Source organism: Peromyscus eremicus, chromosome 19 (genome assembly GCF_949786415.1).
Source record: "Peromyscus eremicus chromosome 19, PerEre_H2_v1, whole genome shotgun sequence".
Lineage (NCBI taxonomy): Eukaryota > Metazoa > Chordata > Mammalia > Rodentia > Cricetidae > Peromyscus > Peromyscus eremicus.
Window position 1 is genome coordinate 46,799,368 of NC_081435.1, and position 21,974 is coordinate 46,821,341.

General features: G+C 36.3%; 1 protein-coding gene across 1 annotated transcript in view; it reads left to right on the forward strand.

The window, feature by feature from the left end:
* Window positions 1-21,974, forward strand: part of Adamts19 (ADAM metallopeptidase with thrombospondin type 1 motif 19) — a 201,261-nt gene that overhangs the window by 55,174 nt on the left and 124,113 nt on the right. The window contains exons 4-7 of the mRNA XM_059246204.1: window positions 2,130-2,302; window positions 3,421-3,504; window positions 4,212-4,369; window positions 20,314-20,357. Of these exons, the coding sequence (XP_059102187.1) occupies window positions 2,130-2,302; window positions 3,421-3,504; window positions 4,212-4,369; window positions 20,314-20,357 (459 nt within the window). The remainder of the gene's footprint in view (window positions 1-2,129; window positions 2,303-3,420; window positions 3,505-4,211; window positions 4,370-20,313; window positions 20,358-21,974) is intronic.

The window sequence follows — 21,974 nt, forward strand, 5'->3', positions numbered from 1 at the left end:
TTTCAAGGTCAGTGATGTTAAAAAAATACGAGAATACACACAGCTTTTCATGACCCATTTATTAGGTATTGGTTCTGGCAAGATAAAATCCCTTCATAAATAAACTTGAAGGAATTTTCCCAGCTAATACTTGCTGTAAGGTAGATTTGACTCTATAACTATAGGTATAATTTATACTCCAGTTGGAAAAACCACACAGTAAATTTTTAAGTGTCCTAGACTGGAAAATACTTTTGAACCTAATTTCCATTCTTATCCATCCCTTGGGACTTTGATACTCATTTCTAGCCCAGTTTTGATTGCATAAAATGTGATCTTATCAACAGATTCTGCTTCATGTGCCCACTCCTGTTCTTACCTTGTTAGATGTTACCATGTTCACTTCTGGTGCATAAAGGACATTTGCTTTTATTTTCATAATATGTTCATTAGTTTAGTCAACTGACTTTATATGACAGTCAGGTAAAACTTGTTTTATTGAGTAGATATTTAAATTTCTATTATTTCAAGAAAAAAGAGAAGCAGTAATTATAGATAGCTAAAACCAGAGAGGTCGCTAGCTCTTGTCTTGGTATCTATTTCATGTTAGATCTCGGAGCTGACTTGGGTGTCTAGAAGGTAACACTCGAGCGGATCAAGTAGGTCAAATAATTAAAGATATAAATGCATCCTGAAACTGTGCAATGTTAGTGGTCGAATAGATGGTAAGATGGAGTCATAGACATGTATATCCCAGTTGTGTTTGCTCCTAGTCCATGTTCAAGGTCCTGCTGTCTAACTCCAGGGCTTGCCAGTCTGCAAACGGCCTTAAACTACCTATTCTTTTGTAATTGGCTTCTTTTTACAGCATAGCCTGAGTTTCGAGATCCATCCAAAGATATATATTATAGCAATTGTTTTTTTTCCATTTTATTCAATATTCCAATTTTCATTAAATAAATAGGCCAAAGTTTGATCCATTAGACAGTTGATAGCCTATGTGAACTATTAAGAACAGTGCTGTTCTAAATAATATGCACATACCTTATGTGCAATTCCAATGGAGGTATTTGAGAAATGATCTTTGTAATGGTATGTGTAATTTCATGTTAGTAGACCATGATAATCAGCTTTTTAGTATGTTTATCCCAAATTGAATACCAGTATATTTTGTGTTTTTGTTATTTCAGTACAGTCTTTGAAGACAAACACCCAAATTCAATGAGCAATTTTTCCTGGCTGTTACATATGGAACTGTTTTGAATATGCATCACATACATGTGGATGTTCAGTTATCTATTTTGCATTCCTATCAACATTCATTGTTATAAGTCCTTTAATTTATTCATTCATTTCCATTTGCTTTTGGTTTTCATGTTGCCAAACTAGGTTGAAGCCTTTCTTGTACGTAAATTAGAGATTTAGAGATTTTTGTTGTTTTTGTTACCAACAACTGCTCAAGTCTGTTTTCTGTGTTTCAGTTTGGTTATCTTGTATTAAATTAGAACTGTTCTTCATTTACATAATCTGGAAATATATAGCAAATTTCTTCTTCCACTTTGGGACATTCTTTTCTCTGTGTCCATGGCATTATTTCATAAACAGAAGTGGTTAATATTTTGTGGTTAAACATATAAAAGTATGTTTTTAGTTGCCACTGTAATTTAGGAACATTTGAGGAATCGTTATCACTTTAAGGTCTAACTTTTATACACATGATGGGAGGTGGAGTCAAAGGCTTGATCTCATTCATGATGATTTAGTAATCAGAGCATCTGCCTGGGATGTACACAACAGTAATTCTAGGTACTTTTTACAAGCAGACCTTTCTTTTGTCGTCAGGGTAAAAAAAAAGTCACTAATATTTTTTGTTTCGTGTGGACTCTGTTAGAAATTGTACTGATATGATTTTTATAGGCATAAACCATCAATAACACTAGGAAAAAGATTGCATTAAAGTTTACTTTATAGGTTGGGGAAACTGAGGAGGACTAGGAGACAAAAATACCTTAATTCAGCAGAATTGACACATCCCAGCACTACTCCAAAGTCCTCTGAGATTCTGCCTTGTAGGACTTTACTCGGTGTTGCTTTCTATGATGAATGATTAGTGTAATAAATACACTGAAAAATTCATTTCTCTGTTGCAGATAAAGGAAGACCAAGGTCTAAAAAACCAGCAGAGAATAGAAGAGAAAAGCGATATTCATACAAATTGCCCCAGGAATACAACATCGAGACTGTAGTGGTGGCCGATCCAGCGATGGTTTCCTACCATGGAGTGGATGCAGCCAGGAGATTCATTCTGACGATCTTGAATATGGTAGGCAAACCTTACCGTGAACAAAAAGGTTTTCAAGAGAACTCTGAGTAGATTTGAATCTAAGAATATTGTTTTGTAGCACTGGGCACTGAAACAAGGGTTTCAAGTTCTCTAAAATTTAACTCATCCCTTTCTTTCTTTAGTATGAGTAGAAATGTGATTTGATGTCTTAGGCACATAAAATTGATTTGTCTCCAATGAAACAGCAAACAATTACCCAGACATTGCTTTATTTTAAAACCGTTGCCGCTAATTTTGAAATGGCAAAACTCTTAATTTTCTTTTCTTTCCCTTTTTCTGTTCTCTGCTTCTGCCTTTATTATCTGTCTTTGAAAGACATTGTTGTAGTATAGCAATGTTGTAGTATTGGTTTATGAGCATGGTTCTAACACAAATGTTATAAAATAATTATAGGGTGGAATAAGAATGAATTTTGTCAAACCACTTAAGGATGTATGTAATTTTAAATAGCAGGTATGATTCCAGTTGAGGAGTAGACCCTAATATCTATTACATAAAATCTAAGCAGGCTGACTCCCAGGAAGCTAAATATGATTGCCAACTTCTGGTGTGCAGAAAAAAGTTGGTGTCTAGTGCCTTAGGGATGATTATCACCACAGTAATCCTTTGACAGATTTCACTGGGCAAACTTTCTTCAAGGGAGGATCAGAAAATGCTAATGAAGAGTGATTTTTTACAGAAGGGAAAACAGAATAAACTGAGTAGATTTTAAGGTCACTTGGCATTCCCCTCCTCCCCAGTGGACAGATTGTCTTACTTTAGACTCTTCTGCCCATCTTCATCTGCATTCTGAGACTCTACTAGCCTTGTCCTGAGTCAGCTTGGCAGCCTGATTTTAGTCTCATCCCTGTACTAAGATTTGTAGAAACACAACTTTGCTGTGTCCAGTCATATGTTTTGTAATACCTATTAAATAAATTTCAAGTGAAAAAAAAAAAACAACAAAACCATGAAAGTATGATACCACATTAAAAAACTGTGTTACCTACCAGTTTTTAAAATATGTTTTTTATACTGAGTTGAAATTTTCTCCATTTTGGGCCTTGAATGAAAGTTTTCCTTTTATTTTAGGAGTTTTAATTTTTATTTGCTTTTAGGTCTTTAACCTTTTCCAACACAAGAGTCTGGGTGTGCAAGTCAACCTTCGTGTGGTGAAACTTATTCTGCTCCATGAAACACCAGTAAGAAAGTTTTCAGTTTTGATTCAATCATGTGGGTGAGAAATTGTGTTCAGGAACTTTTAAGTGGAGAGAATTTTAGGGATATTCTTTTATTGACTCAAAATCCAAAAATACCCACTGAATCACTTTTTATTTTATGTATACTTTATACATAAAACTGGCCTTTGGTTTGGGTTAATCCCTCAATTTTATTTGAAAAATGGAATGTTCTTAGTTTCCAAGGATCCTAACAACAAACCTTAACTTTCCAAAATGTAATTCGAAGTTATTTTAAAAGACAGCTTTCTCCTAGTACTTAAACATATGTGTTGAAGGTATTTTCTTATCTGTATTACAGCTGAAATGGAGAGTGGTCTATGGCATCACTCTGGCTAATTAAAAAAAAACTAATTAAAGACTACTTCAGAAAAATTCTTTTCATAAATTACATAATCAGCTGCTTAAGTATTCCATTGTGCCTTTTTGATTTTCATGGCTGTGCTATTATTACACCTTCACAAATTTTACTTTTTTGTTTGTTTGTTTGTTTAATGTGTTTTGTTTGAGGTCAGGATAAATTAAGACTAGTTGCCTCCCACGTTTTATATAATTTCACATTCAGCTGTCTGCATTAGTAATTTCGGATGCTGCCTTAGGACCCACGCATCGGGTAATTAGGTATATCTGAGAATAATCTTACTGGAAAATGAAAACCACCTCTGTTGTAGGCAGATCTGTATATTGGGCACCACGGAGAGAAGATGCTGGAGAGCTTTTGTAAGTGGCAGCATGAAGAATTTGGCAGGAAGAACGATATACATTTAGAGATGTCGACAAGCTGGGGTGAAGACATTGCTTCAGTGGATGCCGCTATCCTTATTACAAGGTAAGATTTCCAAAGCGGATTAGGTTGCCTTCTTAATTCAGCATCTCTGCTGCTCATCACATCCTTTTCTCGGTACAACACTTTTGTCTTAGGATCTCTTGGCATAATGATCTTAGTCTACTCCCTCCATTTATCATTGATTTCTCAGAAGTTTAATATTAGGTCGATACTCTGTTGAAAAATATTCTTCAGTTTACTTTAAAAAAATTGCTCCCGACTGCTGATATCAAAGATATAGCACTGAAGAGAGTATCTTAAAACTAAGGAGAATTTCAGTAGAGTTTAAGTACTATGAGGACATACTATATGTTTTTCAGCCACCACCACACAAAGTTAACTTCTTAAGTAGAATCCAGTAAGCTATACTTTTTCTGGGTCTATCTGAGAAAAGATTGTCTGATGTATCTCTAGCTAATGAACTGCAAACTGTGAATATACTTAGCATAAACATTTGTAATGCAGGAGCAAGGATAGCTTGTAGTTTTGAAAATGTGGAACAAGTACACAACAATATGTCCTGTGTCTGTTCTCTGTATCAACAATTGTCAATGATATTGTTTTGCTTCCAAGCAAGAGCTAACAGAAAATTCATTGTGTGCCAGCGATTTAATCTGAGGTCATCAAAATTGCCAAAATTTCATGTCATATCAGTGACAGCAATATTACAAGTTGTTTGATAAAGACCTGTGGAATTAATGGCATTTTCTTATTAATTAGACTCAACAATTCTAGCAATAACCCTTTTGTAAAGAAAAGCTGTATGCAAGAACATGAGTGGACTTCCACTTCCAGCTGAGTGCATGTAGCTGATTCAGGACTTGTATAATAAATAGGCATGAAACATGAACATTTAGGTGGCAACAGTTTGTAGTCATTGGAGTATTATCCTTTAAAGAAGGAAAATGTACTAAGGAAGCCCCACAGTTAACCCAGCTCTCCATTTGAGGACAGTTTCTCGACTGGTAGACTAGCTAGGATCTTGGTCGGTTACCAGCGTGTTTCTGAGACTATCAGAGGACAGAGCCCTGTACATAAAAAGGTGCCGAGAATGTGTCCTTGTCATCTGTATAGAGAGTCTGTTCCAAATTTACAAGAGTGGTTTGGCTATGGTGTTCAGATTTTTAAAACAATGGTGATACTTGGGTGAAGTCAGGCTGCAAGCATGAGGCAATTTTGATACCTTTTCATCACTCTCAGTATTTATCTAAGAAATACAGGAAAGTGTGTCATCAGCATGACAGCCCAGGAGGATCTGTTCTGACCCAGCGCGATCTTTGATGTGTAATGGAGACTATGTTTTCCCCATTTACGGGACCTTGAGAATCATCTCAGGCGTTTGATAGATCCTCCATCAGGGGAAATAACACAAACAAAAACAAAAAGCAAACACCCCCCACCCCCAATGCTTTCTTTGATAAGATTTGCCTCGGCTATGGTGTCTCTTCACAGCAGTAGAACAGAGACTAAGACATGTACCTGCCTTTAAATAAAATGCAGAATAAATCTTGACAGCAATTAAGAACCCAAGTTTACTCCTTGAAATAAGCTGTCTGGAAATAGATTTACACAGCTCCGAGCAACACATAATTCAACCAACATAATTCAACAATGAAAAGATAATCTATTCTGTAAGTGATACTTCGATCTACTTTACCCAAGAAATGAATGACAGCAGTCCTTAAGAACTTACATAATGCTAATTCGCGTCAGACCCTAGACTTACACGTGGCAGGCACAGCTGTGGGTGCCGGAGTGAAAAACAGAGAAGGAAAGTCTTCCTGAACAGGTGGAGGACGATGACTTCCCAAATACAAAAGTACCACTAATGAGAATAAAGCCATAAGCTGGTTGCTTTGTTATTCTTCTGTCTTTCTTTCTCCTGCTGTTGCAGAATATGTGGTAGGGGAGTGAGGTGGGTCTGGAGAGAGCAGTGGGGATAAACGGGATCAAAACACAAGTGCTATGCGATGTTCTGTATGGCAAATGTGTTGCTCTGATTGGTTAGTAAATAAAACACTGATTGGCCAGTAGTCAGGCAGGAGGAAGTATAGGCGGGACAAGGAGGAGAAGAATTCTGGGGAGTGGAAGGCTGAGTCAGAGACACTGCCAGCCGCCACCATGACAAGCAGCATGTAAAGATGCCGGTAAGCCACGAGCCATGTGGCAAGGTATAGATTTATAGAAATGGATTAATTTAAGATATAAGAACAGTTAGCAAGAAGCCTGGTACGGCCATACAGTTTGTAAGCAATATAAGTCTCTGTTTTTACTTGGTTGGGTCTGAGCGGCTGTGGGACTGGCAGGTGAGACAGATTTGTCCTGACTGTGGGCCAGGCAGAAAAACTCCAGCTACAAATATCTGTTTGCAGGAATGTTGCAGAAAACTCTCAAAGAACTGGTAAAAATTGAAAAAGTTATACTAAGAAACATAAAACCAACCACTTTGGACTACAAGGTTGTTTTCAAGTTAATCATTGAAAAATATACACCTTATCAGCTTTTAGATATTTAACCAAAAATATGACAAGGTTTTGTTACTGAAAACTTATCATCGAACGTTTGTGTGATAAGAACTATTCCAATACCTATTGGCAAGTGTATGTATCCATGTGATTAAAAACTCTTTAAGATCAGAAACTAGCACTTACAAAATCAGAGATCACACCTTCTCCATCATTGTATTTCATTAATCTTTCTTATTTCAGGTCTGTTTTCCTTAGCAATTGAATCTACACCCCTTTCAAATGAATAACTCCAGCAGACGCACGTATTTTTTCAGAATTCAGTTGCTTCTATTTAAACATTTCTCATCATCATTACCAGAATTCACATATTTCATTGTGAACTGAAGCAGAAGCACACTTAGCCCCTTTGCTTAAATGAGTGAAAGAAGCTATTGCCCTTAGATGGGTAGAGGTGTTATTATCAAGGGCTGTGTCCACTCACTGATATTTGTTTCAGGCCCTGTTACTACAGTAGCTCTTCCATACATACAGGCCTCTTTCTCTTCCCGATACAAGATAGAATTTACTAGTGTTATTTTTTATAATTACCTCCCTTTGGAAGAGTTTATGTAAAAAACGTATGCCATTTTAATGAGCAGATGAATAATGGTGGCCCGTGTATAGCTAGTGTATTGAAAGCAGAATATTTACTCAGTTATTAAAGGAGTTCCCATGTGCTGCTTTACAGTTTTCTCTACACGTGGAACAGGCAGCATCTGCACATATTAAATTGACCTGGCTTATAACCTCATATAAGAAGAATTATCCTTCTGAATTCCTAATTCATTTTGATGCTTTTGCTTAGTAGAATGTTTTTGATACCCTCTTTATGCTATTTCACCCATTGATAGCTTGATGCTACTATATTTGACTATTTGAAAATGTTAAGTGGATACTCTTTTCCTTTTTATTATGTTGTAAATACCAGGCCTTATAAACAAATAGATTTTGGGGAACAGTATAGTTCAATGTGAATTATTTAGTAAAAATGCAAATCAGTTTGCTTAGAAATAAAATATAGACCAGTGGATTATTATTATTCATTATTTCATGTTAGTTACTTATTTTCTGGTTTGTTTTCTCAACATGAAGTTGATAAAATGTGAAAAGAAAATAATATGCGTTAGAATGATTAAGAGCTAGAAAAAGGAATATGAAAATTGTATATAGAAAGTATTCCAAAGGAAATATTTCAAATTTAAAGCGACGTTAAACTTGCGAGACAAAGCACACGATGACAAAATACATATATCATAGGAAATGAATTGGATTCCAGAGCATAACAACATTTTAACCTCAGTTAGCTCAGTTATAAACATATAACTAGTGAGCCTAACACTACGTTTGATCAATAGCAAATGTATAATTAAAATAGGTACTAATATTTTCTTATTACTGGTGCCAATATTAAAGAATAGAGAAAGGATTATACAGAGGCAAAGATGTAAGCAAGTAGGTCTGTAGCATGAGTCATGCCTGCAGACATTGGAACTTTCTCTGTACCTCTGCAGTGATTTTCTTTAACCTGGTGCCTTTGTACGGATTTGGAGCACAACTTGATTCTTATGGCATGGTAGCATGTACCAGGAGTCCTAACTACTATGGCACTGAAGGGAAAGAGTCCCCTGAACTCATGTGTTAGAGTTCAGCCTGGGCTGCATAGGGAGATCTCCTCTCAAAAGCACACAAAACTTCCCACATTGATTATGTAAGCATAATTACAGGAATTTACAGTCAATGTCAGGGACTAGTGAGCTCAAGGGATTCAGTTTCCTACAAAAAAAAATGCAACTGATGCTTTATATCTGAAGGAATAATTATCGCTTTATCAATAAATGTTTCCAGATAGTTTACTTTTGTAAAAGGAAAAAGCCATATCATACACCTTTATGTGGTCTGTAGATTTAACTCCGTAGGTAAAGTACTTGTTTAGCATGAGTAAGATTCCCTGGGTTTCCTCTTCACTTACTGCTGCAGGCCGCAGGAATATATCATAAGAACTCAGCTGGTTATGGCAAAGTCACTACGTGGAGGAATCAGGGAATTCCTCCAGAGGAAGCCAAATCCCAAGGAGTTTTTGGTGTTACTTGGCTTGTATCAGCTGTATTCTGTTATAAAAATCATGTGTGCCTTCATTGTTTTCCCAATTGATTTTTCCCTAAGAAGGGCTAACAATGTGCACTGATCACTCTCTAGACATACACATTCCAGGCATTTGGAGAACAGCCTTAGGAAAGGCTTTCTCTGGAATCAGATATCTCCCCTAGCCATTTTCAAGGACTAAAGGAGACACCACCCAGGTGGTCACCCAACTTCAGAGGACTAACAGTGATAACCACCCACAGGCGAGTCTCCTGACTTCCACAAGGAGACACCGCCCAGGTGGTCACCCAATTTCCGAGGACTAACAGTGATAACAGCTGACATACAAGTCTCCTGACTTAAGGTAAATTCCACAAGGAGACACTGCCTAGGAGAGGTGGACGTTAAGTAATAGCTTTACACAGTTTAGCTCGGACCCTCCCTTTTATATACCGGGACTTCCAGGGCAGAAGGGGGGGAGAAGAAAAAAGAAAATGGAAGAACTAGACAGGTAAGAACTTGAGAGGAACAAACTGAGATGGGGAAGAACTAGACTGAAGGGCTAGAAGAGAGTACTAGAGGAATGAGATGGAAGATGAGGACGAGCCAGATGGGGAACAACCAAGATGAGGAAGAACGAGATGAGGAGAGAGGAGGAGATGGGAGAAAAGATGATATGGGAAGGAACAAGATGGATGAGAACCTAGAAGGGGCAGAACAAGATGAAGGAATTAAGATAGAACCCAGAGGGGACCGCAGACAAGTGTAGAGAGAAATCAGGCAAGAAAAGACCTAAATACGAGAGCAGAATATAAGCTTGTAACTGACTCAGAAGAATAAAGTGTATGGTCTAAGGAGTTTCATGTACATAGATTCATTTCTTTTCATCAAAGATTAATTATCAGCTGGTTGTAGATTCTTCCTGGACCCTGGGAGGGGACTATCGAGGGGCTGGACCCCCATAGTCCCCGATAACTTACCTGATTGTTTCCTCTGACATCCTCTTTGCTGATTGTTGGCCTTGAATTCTGGGAGAATGGAATCCTATTCAGAAAGTCCTTTCCTGCAGTTACATTTTGTAGGTTCCTGTGTTTATGTCTAGCAATTTCAGTATTTCAGGTGTCCCATGAAGGTCTTTGATCCACTTGGATTTGACTTTTGTACAGAGTTGTAGATATGGGTCTGGATGGACTCAAAGCAGATTTCAACTGGAGTTTCAAAGAAGAACATCAAATTATTAAAAAATGGAAAGAAAAAGAAACAGAGGGATCACCTCCAGACACATATGAAGCTAGTATTGCTTTCATACCCAGACTAGGCAAAGATATAACAGCAACAAAAAAATGTAGGTCAAAATCCCTGATAAATATCAGTTCAAAACTCCTCAATAACTAACTACCTCTCACCGTTATTGCTCTTTATAGCTTTCCCTAGTCAGGCATATGGGTGCTCTTACTAGAATAGACCAATATATATATATATTCAACAAACATAGATTATAATTAAAACTACCTGCTTGGCTATGTACATAGGAAATAGAACACAGAATAGGATTCACATTTCATTCCTATTGCATAGTCCACATTTTCCTTAAAATTCTGTTCTAAGCCTTTGTTCTTATATGTTTCTCGAAGAAAGATTTTAGTGTGTTTTCATCAGGTAATGCATAGTTTCATGTTCAAATTTTAAAATGACTTTTACTTAAAAACTGTATTTTCACAATATAAATGTACCCTCATAGTAAAGTTGAATAAATATTTTTACATCTTAACTTGTGACATTTGTTACACAACTCTTATGTCCTCTCTTACTGGAAGTTAGCATATACCATGCTATGAGTATGTACAGAACACCTTCTTCATGGTGTGCACACATTTCTGCATTTGTTTCTTTCACCTTAAATATATCTTCAAAGTATTTCATGGCATGCATTATATCAGGCACACTAAGCCCCCCACTGAATGTCTCCTGGTCCTAATCTTAGAACCCGTGAACTTGTTATCTTATATACCACAAGGAACCTTGCATATATGAATAAATTCAGCATCTTGAGTTGGGGAGGTTACCCAAGATTTTGCATACAGACCCAGTGTGCAATCACAAGAGCCTTAAAATACTAAAGAAGGAAGAAGAGTTTTTGACTCATCAGGCCTGAAAGATGTTGTGCTTTTGACTCCAAAGACAGACAAGTGCTTGCCGAGTAGAGAATGCTTTCCATGTCAGAAGCAAGAAGGGCAGCACGTATTACCACTCCAGCCTCCAGGAACACAGTCCTCACACCACTGTGACTGTGCCCCAGGGTCACTGGTATTTGGTTTCCACGTAAATCTGTTTGAAATTTATTTTGCTTTCAGCCACTAACAGTGTGGCAGTTAATTCTAACAGCAACAGGAAACCAATTCACTCCTTTTCTATTAATTCAGAGGGAGGATCATAAGTGTCCCAATTCATTTATTTCACTTTTTATAGAAAACTTTAGTTTGGTGCTCTCTGAGAAAAAAAAAATGTCCTATGAAGATCTTTATCTATGACACTAAACATGTGCCAATACTCATTTAGAGTACTGAAGTACTTGTCTGTCGATGCTATACACACATATACTCTTCCTGGGGGCCTAGTGACTGTTATTCCTCACCCCCCTGTGGGATGAGGCTTATGAGGAGGATCCATATCTCTCTGCTGCCAGTACCCCACTGCTGAAAACCAGTGCGCTAAAGAGAAAGTTTTAGTCCTAAATGACCTCGAAGTATCTGGTCAGAAACTTCTAAATGAGTGTTTTGTGTAATCTGGAAGAATGCTTTCTTTACTCACTAAATAGTGTAAAATAGTGATGATCAGACCTTTAATGTGTAAGGAAGCTGCGAAAAAATGTGAGAAAAGTTAATTACCAGGGATCCCTTGTTCTTTTCCCTATTTGTCAGCTTAATTTAAAACCGAGTTATGTGTCTATTGAATGCTCGTCTTAGACAATTGCTAAATGTTGTGTGCTATGTGGACACATCCCTAGGAAGAAATTGTAGCTTGGGGATTAATCTTGGGCTCAACTCAAATGTGTAATGTCCTTATAAGTTTGAACCTATCTGAAGTAATATATTTGTCAAATTGTTCTGTGTGATAAAATGAAGTAAATAGTTTACAGCTGACCTGGTGCTGTGGCCTCCTGGTAACAGAAACACAAAAAAGCATCTCCCATTGGTCAACACTACAATTTCATAGCATAATTGTCACATTTCTCTCTGATTTATAGAGAGAGCTTGAATCTCTGGCTCTTGAAAATATTTTTATTTAAAATTTAATTTTGATAATAATTTTTGCCTTTCACATTCATTGAAATGATTCTGGTTTATCTGTAATCCTTCTGAAAATTAATTTCAAATGAATGCCATTGGCAAGAAAGATAGAAAATTTAATAAAGCAGAGATGGCAAAAGTATCTTGATTTTAATAAAAAAATCACAGACTCATTTCTGAGTGAATCATTTATAGGTATATCCCAGGGCACTGTAAAACTTTACAATGAGGTTTATTCTCCGATGCATCTTCATTCTTGGAAATTAAAGACGATTTTTTTCAATATAAGTCAGAATTTATTGGTCTTCTCAGTTTAGACTGAAAGTATCATTTCCACGACTCACATAATGAAATTCTCTAAGGCCAACTTTATGAACACCAAGTCAACATGAGCCGAAATGCTGATTTGAATCCACTTGAACACAGGTCTAGGCTGCAAAGAAATCTGTATTCTCCACCACACACACACACACACACACACACACACACACACACACACACAAATCTTGGAATATCTTGAAATTAGTAATATATTCCTTTGGTCATCTGGAAAAACATCTCTGACTAGCAAAGATTAAGAATCCCAGCGTCATTTGAAGTTAAATGCGACAACTCACTCTTCAGCTTTAATGGTGATGCTTCCAGTGATAAGAGGACTTTTCAGAGTCTATGTAAAAAGCATACTTTATTTATTTCTTAGTTATACTAAGTGAACAGAAATTGGATATGCAAAGGCTCTCAGTACCCTTGACAATAAGCAGTGTATTAGTCCTAGTTTTATAATATTGTTTACTTACAGATGAAGTCCCTTGGTTCAGATTATGTGCTTTAAATAGTCCCGTTGCAGCCTCATGCACCATGATATGATGTATTATATATATAGGGGGGGAAAGCATATAAACTTTTTCCTCCTACATCTGAGTATACTTTATGCTCTATGATTTTGGTCCTGGTGTTGACTGTATTTTATATGGTTCTTTGATTTGCTGTAATAACATATCATTCGGTATCATCTGCTTGGTTGTTTCATTCTGTTTGTTTGCTGCCAATAAAATTAGAAACATAGAACTGTCTGTTATTTATTTAATACAACATCACCTTAGGCTTCTTGCTCATTGATCCCCAGCGTCACAGAGGTGAATCTGCATCATGTTTTCTAGGACTCTAGAGAGTTCTGTTTCATTTATCACCATGGCATTTCTTAGATCCAGATAAAGAGAACATAATATATGTCATTTCATTGGAACATCCTGGTCCTGCTCTGTGCAGAAGCACAGGAAAATATTTCATTATTACATACATAAATGCACCTAGATTTTAAGTGATGCTCAGCCTGTACAATTTGGCATTATGTCTCTGTGAAAAACTGATTTCTGTAGCTCTCCATGTTGAGTGTTTTTTCATCTGTTTACTGTGTATATGGCAGCAACCCTTTTCTAAAACCTTCCATCTACAGTCATATTCATACCCTGGATACATTTTACTACTTGGAAGTACATTTGCCTTCATCATTTGAAATTAGTTCAAAATAAAGATATTGAATTTGTGTAGATTGACCACTACACAAAGCAGGTTTGAAGTGGCTAAGATGTCCATATTCACAGAGTCCATAATCACCAAAGAACCAGGCATGAGGAAAGACAACGAAGGGGGCTTGATGGGATTTTCATCCTCTGATGTTAGCTCATTAATAGTCACTAACAACCTAGTTTAGCCTTTACTTTATACACTCTGGAAAGGCTGAATTCGTTCTAGGAGCCATGTTTTGTTTTTTGTTTTTTTTCCTTTTGTTTATTTAATTAAAGTACAATCATATATCATATCATTTACTCCTCCTGATCCCTTCCTTCCCTTCCATGTAACCCTCTAAAACCCTCCAATTTATAAGGCCTCCTCTTCTTTAACCATTGATATACATATAGTAATTTATAGTTTACGACACATATATGTACATACACATATATTTATAAACATATAAACACAACCTGTTGACTCTGTTCAGTATTGCCTGCACATGAATGTTTCTAGGGCTAATGATTTGGCATTGCCCCAGTTCATACATCTATAGTACATCTCCTTCACCTAAGGTTCAGAGCACATCAGGAAAAGCAGATAGAAAGACTGTAAGAGCCAGAGGGCCAGGGTGTCGACTATGAGATTGTTTCTCCTAGAAATGACAGGGAAACTGCACTCATGATGTTCCAACAGCATGGATGCCTAAGGAAAGCCAGAACAGTTCCAACAGCTGTTGACATCCCAACATAGATGGAGGAACAACTTTTATTTAGAAGCTTATGCTTAGAAATTATGAGCAAAATATATGAGGTAACAAAAGGTATTCTCCATAGAAAGATGCTGGGGTGGATGGTAGGGCAGGAGCACAGCTTTAAGATTCAACTTAAGGCTGTCAACAAAATACTCAATTTTATATAATCCCTTAATTATAGCCCTAGAAATACATGTTTTAGATGAAAGCAATCATGTTTTGCCTAAAGGCACAAGTTTTCCAGTGGGTTTTTTTCTTTTCTTTCTTTTTTTTGTCTGTTGAAGGGACTGTTACAACTTTGCCTTGGAGGAAGTTTAGTTGCAATAGTTGTAACATGTATGAGATAAAATTGAAGGAAAAATAATTTGTTTCAATCACTGATTTTGCAATAATTTATAATCTTCAATTGACTAAAGATAGCTTTGAACAGGTGTTAAAAGGTAAGTATCTTCAAGTTGTAATGCATACCTTTAGTTCTAGCTTTCAGGAGGCAGGAGAATCACCTTGACTAATCAGACAGTGGAGCCAGTCCGGGCTACATAATATGCTGTCTCAAAAACAAACAAAAAACAACAAAGAAAAAGAAGTATTTGATTTTAATTGAGACAATAAGAACTTATTATTGAAACATTAATGTGGACCTTTAAAGGATTTAATTAAAGTTTTTGCATATTAAAATAATGCATATATGCCTTTTTCTTTACACGTTGATATTTGTTGTTAAATCTATCATTTTATGATAATTTCTATCTGGTAAGTCACAGATGAGTTCATTTTGTTTAATTTTGTGTCCACATAGTTGACTAGATAATAAGAAAATGCCCCATTTTAGAACACTTATAAATTGAAGTTATAGTAGAAGAAGCATCCTTTATGTGCGTAGGTTAGCCGTAAACTAAAAGGTCTGTCAAAGAGCAATGCGACCTTAGGAGGACATGCAGTAGCTGCCCAGGGGGAGTTTGTTCTTTGAAATACTTCCTTTGAAGTACGTGGCACACCTTGTTTCGTGATTTTTTTTTTTTTTTAAGGTCTAGCAGAAAAAAGCTCTCAGAGCTGTGCAAAGTAGGAAGGAGAAATGAATCCATTATAGATGACTATAACTTATGGATATCTAGACCTTACATAGAAGTATGTGTAGTCAAAGCTCTGGCATCAACTGTAGGCTGTCATGATCACTCTGTATCATTCAGGATTATAACTGTATCTTCTATGCTCTATGACTCAATAATCTCAACCTAAACTTCTCTCTTCAAAGCCAGGCATGATGGCACACGCCTTTAATCCCAGTACTCTGGGGGCAGAGGCAGATGAATCTTTGTGAATTTGAGGCCAGCAGGGGCTGTGTAGTGAGACTATGTCTCAAAATAATGACCACCAAAATTCTATAGTATGAACAGTCAGCTTTCTATTTGGAATAAATGGAAGATACTGAAAACAAAGGAAACAAAACCTGGGGCAATTTGCTGTGATGGATGTTTACTTTGTTATAAATAGAAAGAATAATGTGTTGTCTAGTAAAAAAAAAATTGTAACGGATAAAAGAAATTTTTAAGCATACAGACAAATTGCTAAGTAATCACTAATGATTTGAAAAGGTTCATATTTTGAGATTTATAAATGAAGATGGAAAACAACTGCATTAGAAAAAAGACTTCTGTGTAGTCATGGAAACCTGATGATGACAAATCCAGTGTAGTGATACACACATGTAATGCCATCACTGTGGAGACAGAGACAGTGTGATTCCTGGTGTTCCCAGGTCAGCTAGCTTAGTGTACTTGTTGAGTACCAAGGCATACCAATTAAATCTATATCCAAATTGATAAACAAATAGCAAGGTGCCTAATAAGGAACAGCACCCAAGATTGATTTCTGACCTCATACATAAGCATGCTCATCTACATACACGCACAAACCAGCCCACATGAATAGAGTTGCCCATGTGTGAATGTATTTCTCACAAAAATAAATCAATAGACAGATGATAGGTATTATTTAAGCCAAGATGGAACTGAAGTATTTTACTAAGACAAAACAGAATAGCTGAGTATTGTGTACATCTATAAAGTCTACACTTGGTGACTGAAGTAAGAAGATTGTCACAAGTTTGAGGTATGCCTGGGCTGCATTTCAGGCACTACTAGGCTATCCAGAGTTATACAGAAAGACTTTATCTAAAAAAACAAAAACAAACAAACAAAAATGAAAAACAAAACCAAAACACTCAATAAAAACAGGAAAAGATAAGGAAGATGCCGAATTAAAAGCATTTAATGTCTTTGTTTTCATTTCCCAAGTTCTTTAACTGTGTGAAGCTGTGTTGCTTCTGTTCCTGCTGCATTTGTTTAACAATGTAAGGATGTGTATTTACTTATGTAAAGCTGGGCTGCATCTGTTTCACTTTGCCTACCTAAGGAACCTGATTAGTCTAGTAGAAAGCTGAAAGGTCAATAGCTCTGCAGGAGAAAGGCTAGGCAGGGCTCCAAGGAGAGAAAATAAATAGGAGGAGAAATCTAGGATCAAAAAGAAGAAGGGGAAGAATAAGAGAAGAAGGAGGAGAGAATAGGGACGCATCTGGGGCAAGAAGTTAGGCAGACAGTGGGACAGCGGGAAAGTAGACTATACAGAAAGAAAGAAGTTAAAAAGGCCCAAGACAAAACATAGATAAAGAGAAATAGGTTAATTTAAATTAAAAGAGCTAGCAAGGCCGAGCATTCAAAAGTAATAGTAAGTGTGTGTCATGATTTGGTGACCCAAAAGAAAGAGCCTGGTACAATAGTAAATTCAAATATACCAATAATAAATATAATCAATTGAATAATTTGCAAGAATATTATACAGCTAGCTTTACATGTTTTAACCATTTTCTATTTGCAAGAGACTCATAGAAAAATGAAAGTTGAATCCAATACCAACTAAAACTGTCCTAACAGACACATTCATGACGAGAACCTTAGGGAATAGTCTAGTTCATTTTTGTCAACTTAATGCAAAGAAGAGTCTCCTGTGAGGAGGGAACTTCAATTGAAATACCTCCATCCAATTGGGCTCTAGGCATGTAAGCATGTATGAGTGTGTTTGGGAAGCAGTACACTGTGGGTGGTACTGCCGTTGAACAGATGGTCCTTGGAAGAATAAGAAAGGAGCTGAAAATGAGCATGGAGGCAACCCAGCACAGCATTCCTTCATGATTCTTGTCTGTGTGCTTCCTTAAGTTCCTGCCCTGGCTTTCTTCAATGATGGACTGTGCTTGAGACATGTAAGCCAAATAAAGCCTTTCCTCCCCCAAGATGCTTTTGGTCAGTGTTTAATCATAGCAACAGAGAAGTAAACTAGAACAAGAGATAAATGTGATCTTTATCCAGAAATAAAACCAATAACTCAAAATAGATAAAATCCATAAAACTTAGAGAGTTTAATTATTCAATAACTTAGCTTTGAAGTGAACAAAACAAAAATTAATAGACACATGGAAACATCAAAAAGTTATAACTTCAATGGAATTTTAATATTTCTTCCTTACTAATAAATTCAAAAATCAGTCCAGAGTTGCTTATTTCATTAAACAATTCTATCTCATGATATGTAACAGGTTAATGTAAGGAACACGTATAGAAATCTGTTTGAAGAAATAATGCATTTACATATGCAATGAAATTTATAAGGCCAGACATAGCTGCCACACTGTGAAGGTTTCTGCCGACTCAATCAACGTGCAAATGGAAAATGATTGTTAACATCAATATCACTGATGAGGTTTCAGCAGTCCTGCCCTGTATCTTTTGGATGGTTAATATTTGTATGTCTTTATTTATCAGTGTTTGCTAATTGTACAAAGATGTGGCAGTTTAAGACTTACTATGAGCATATACTGAACTTGGACCATATTTACCCTCTTCTACTTTATCCTAAACACCCTCTCTTTTCTCCTTAGTTGTATACCAAGTTTTTCTGTTTGCTCTTTCATTCGGTTTTCCATTTGGTTTTCATAGATTTTTTTTTATTTAAAAATTTTGATCATGTTTTAATTTGAATTAAACATTTTGATTATGTTTTCCTTTCCCACAACTCCCTTGTCTAGAACCTTCTCTCCTCCCTCCCACCCAACTTTATGTCTCTCTCTCTCTCTCTCTCTCTCTCTCTCTCTCTCTCTCTCTCTCTCTCTCTCTCTCTCTCCTCTTTCTCTCAACAATACAAAACAAAAAAGAGGCAGGGTGCGAGGCAAAGACATACCAAAATCATACAAAAAGTCTGCTGAAAAAACATGAAGTTCACGTTGGTGTACTTTTTGTTTTTGTTTTTGTTTTTGTTTTTTTTTGTTTTGTTTTTCGAGACAGGGTTTCTCTGTGTAGCTTTTGCGCCTTTCCTGGAACTCACTTGTTAGCCCAGGCTGGCCTCGAGCTCACAGAGATCCGCCTGGCTCTGCCTCCCGAGTGCTGGGATTAAAGGCGTGCGCCACCACCACCCGGCGTTGGTGTACTTTTTTAAAAGATTGATTGATTGTGTATGAATGAATTTACGTGCATCAGAGGCCAGAAGAGGGCATTGATTTCCTAGAAGTGGAGTTACAGGTGATTATGAACCACCCTGTGGATCCCGGGAAACAGAGTCCAGATCTTCTGCAAGAGTAGTTAGTACTCCCAGTCACTGATTCATCTCTCAGTACCTGTGCACTGAATTTTTTAAAATGTATTTTCTATTTTACAATGGTATTCAGATTCTATAACTGATAGTGATCTTTTTAAAAAGCTAATTTCTGATATCTCTCTCACACACATTCACACATGTGTGCAAATATACACATGCAGAAATGCTAAATTAACTGTGTCAGTCTTCTTAAGAGTAAAATTAAATGCTAAGGCGTGGGCTATCATTTATAATAGGTATAAGAATTACAGCAACAAAATAATCCATCAAAATATCAATAATTACTATATATCTAACATTGTTTTAATACCTTATATGGGGAGACACATTTAACTTGCATGATAAACATGTATTGTACGTGGTTGTACATTGCTAGATCTTTTATCCTGCACAATAAACATGTAGGACTTTACATGTAGATCATTCATCCTGCACAATAAACACAAAGGAATTAGATGAGGTACCTGAGATGCAAGACGATTAACTAGATTGTCTGAGGTCCGAACACTAAGAACATATACATAAATAATTATTACTTCATATAGCATATCTCTTAAGTCAAAGTCTGATTATGTTCTGTAAATTGTGGCCTGTGAAATCCTGAATATCTGGGGACAAGAGTATCATTAAGGAATGCTCTCTAACATACAGTACTGTAATTCATAGAGCTCATTTATGTAAAATACTAATTTCTTCACTTCCTTTTGAAAGTCCCTTTCAGTCTTTGTGAATTTTTGCCAATCTTGGAAAGGAAACTGTAGATGGCTTTAAATTATATTCCTTACCTGTAAACTCTCAACTTGGAAATTCTTTTGTCATATGAAGTAGTGTTATAATATTTTCCTGTGATAAATCATTTCCCAGCATCATAAACTATTTTTTGTAACAACGCAATGACATTTTGCAGAAAAATTTAAAACAAAGCTGAGTTTTATTTCTGAAATACTGTCTACTGAATAGGAAGATTTCTCATGAATAAATAATATGTTTTTGCTATTAAACTCTGATTAATCATTTCTTAAAATCTTACTCTGAGTTCTGTTAAATTTGAGGGAATAAACAGTGTGGCCCATGTAACTGTGACTTTGAGTCATGATGACCAGCAGTTGTCTGAAAGAATCTGTCTTTACTTGGATTTTCCACTTTTCTTTCTAGGAAAGATTTCTGTGTCCACAAAGATGAACCATGTGATACTGTAGGTAAGTATATGAGAAAAACTTTCAGTTGAGGAACACTGGAGAACTTAAATGCATGTGTTGCTTATATATAGTGCATTATTTGAGAGTGCTGACTTTGAAGGGATATTTTTGCAATATCATATACATATATATATACATATATATACATACATACATACATATATATGTGTGTGTGTTCCAACTATGTTCTAGATCCAATGTTAACATTTCAGCTATTAATGAAACAGCTAAAAGTCATAATGAACTATACACTGCAGATATTTTATGTCTATTTGAAGACTATCATCAATTCTTTTCTGTCTTTTCTCAATGATACACAAACACATTCAATAACACTTTATTGTTGGCAACACAAGGCTAAATACATTTATAATATGAGAATAGATTGTATTTGAAACATCTATACTTCAAGTTATTTGCAGAGTATAAAAATAAATCCATCTACTTTGACTGACTGGTAAAGGCTCTTTGGGCACCAAGTAGCAAATTTTCCAAGTTTTTAATTGATATCAAAAAAATCCCAGCAAGGTAACCCTGGATCCAACAGAATACATGTACCTATCTTTCTGGTTATTGGACAATATCCATATGCATGTTTGTTAAAAACAAGGGCACCAGTGTTAGTAGTTTTTAAAAGAAACAAGACAGGGTGGAGAGATGGCTCAGCAGTTAAGAGCACTGATTGTTCTTCCAGAGGACCTGGGTTCAGTTCCCAGCAACCACATGGCAGCTCATAACTGGTTTTCATTCCAGTTCCAAGGGATCTGTTGACCTCTTCTCATTTTTTCTTGCACTATGCATAGTGTACAGACATACATGCAGGCAAAACATGTATACATATAAAATAAATAAAAATGTGAAAAAGAGATCTAGGGGTGTGTGTGTGTGTGAGAATATGTATATTCTTCCATTCTAGGTTGTGTAAATGTAGGAGAAGGAATTATTGTTAAGGTACATTCAAGAGTTATGATCTGATTTTGGCATGTATCATGTAAGATTCCTTTCTGTAGGGTAGCAAGTATTTTAACTTACCCATTTTCAGATTCTCATTTGTTCATTGCAAAATAAGCAATTAAAAATGGGTAGATGGGTCATCAGTTAACACCCCTTGCCTCTCCTCAGAAGACCTGGATTCACTTCCCAGCATCCACATGGCGGGTCACTATAGCCCACAATTCCCCTTCTTGGGTAGCCAGCCTTCTTCTGCCCTACATGAGCACCAAGCATATCCATGACGCATATACATACATGCAGACAAAACAGTTCCACACATAAAACACTTTTAGGTGGCTAGAAATTTGAATGACTAAGTAGTTCTATCACTTGGATTTCTCATCAGTATCCTCATATATTTAAATTCTTGGATAAAATGTGAAATTTCATTACAAAGTAGATGATGATTATGAAATCTAGGGACTACTTGATTCAGAAGGGTCTGTCAGTACATAAGAGCTAGACACCCAAAGAAGTCTAACTTCATTCAGACATGGTCTTCCACATATTCTCACCATTTTCTTTTAGTTTTGTTCTTTTCCTTTCCCCAAACACTAAAACATAGCATGGTTTTAATCATTCTAACTATGGACTATTTGATCACCAATCACTCTTATCTCAATA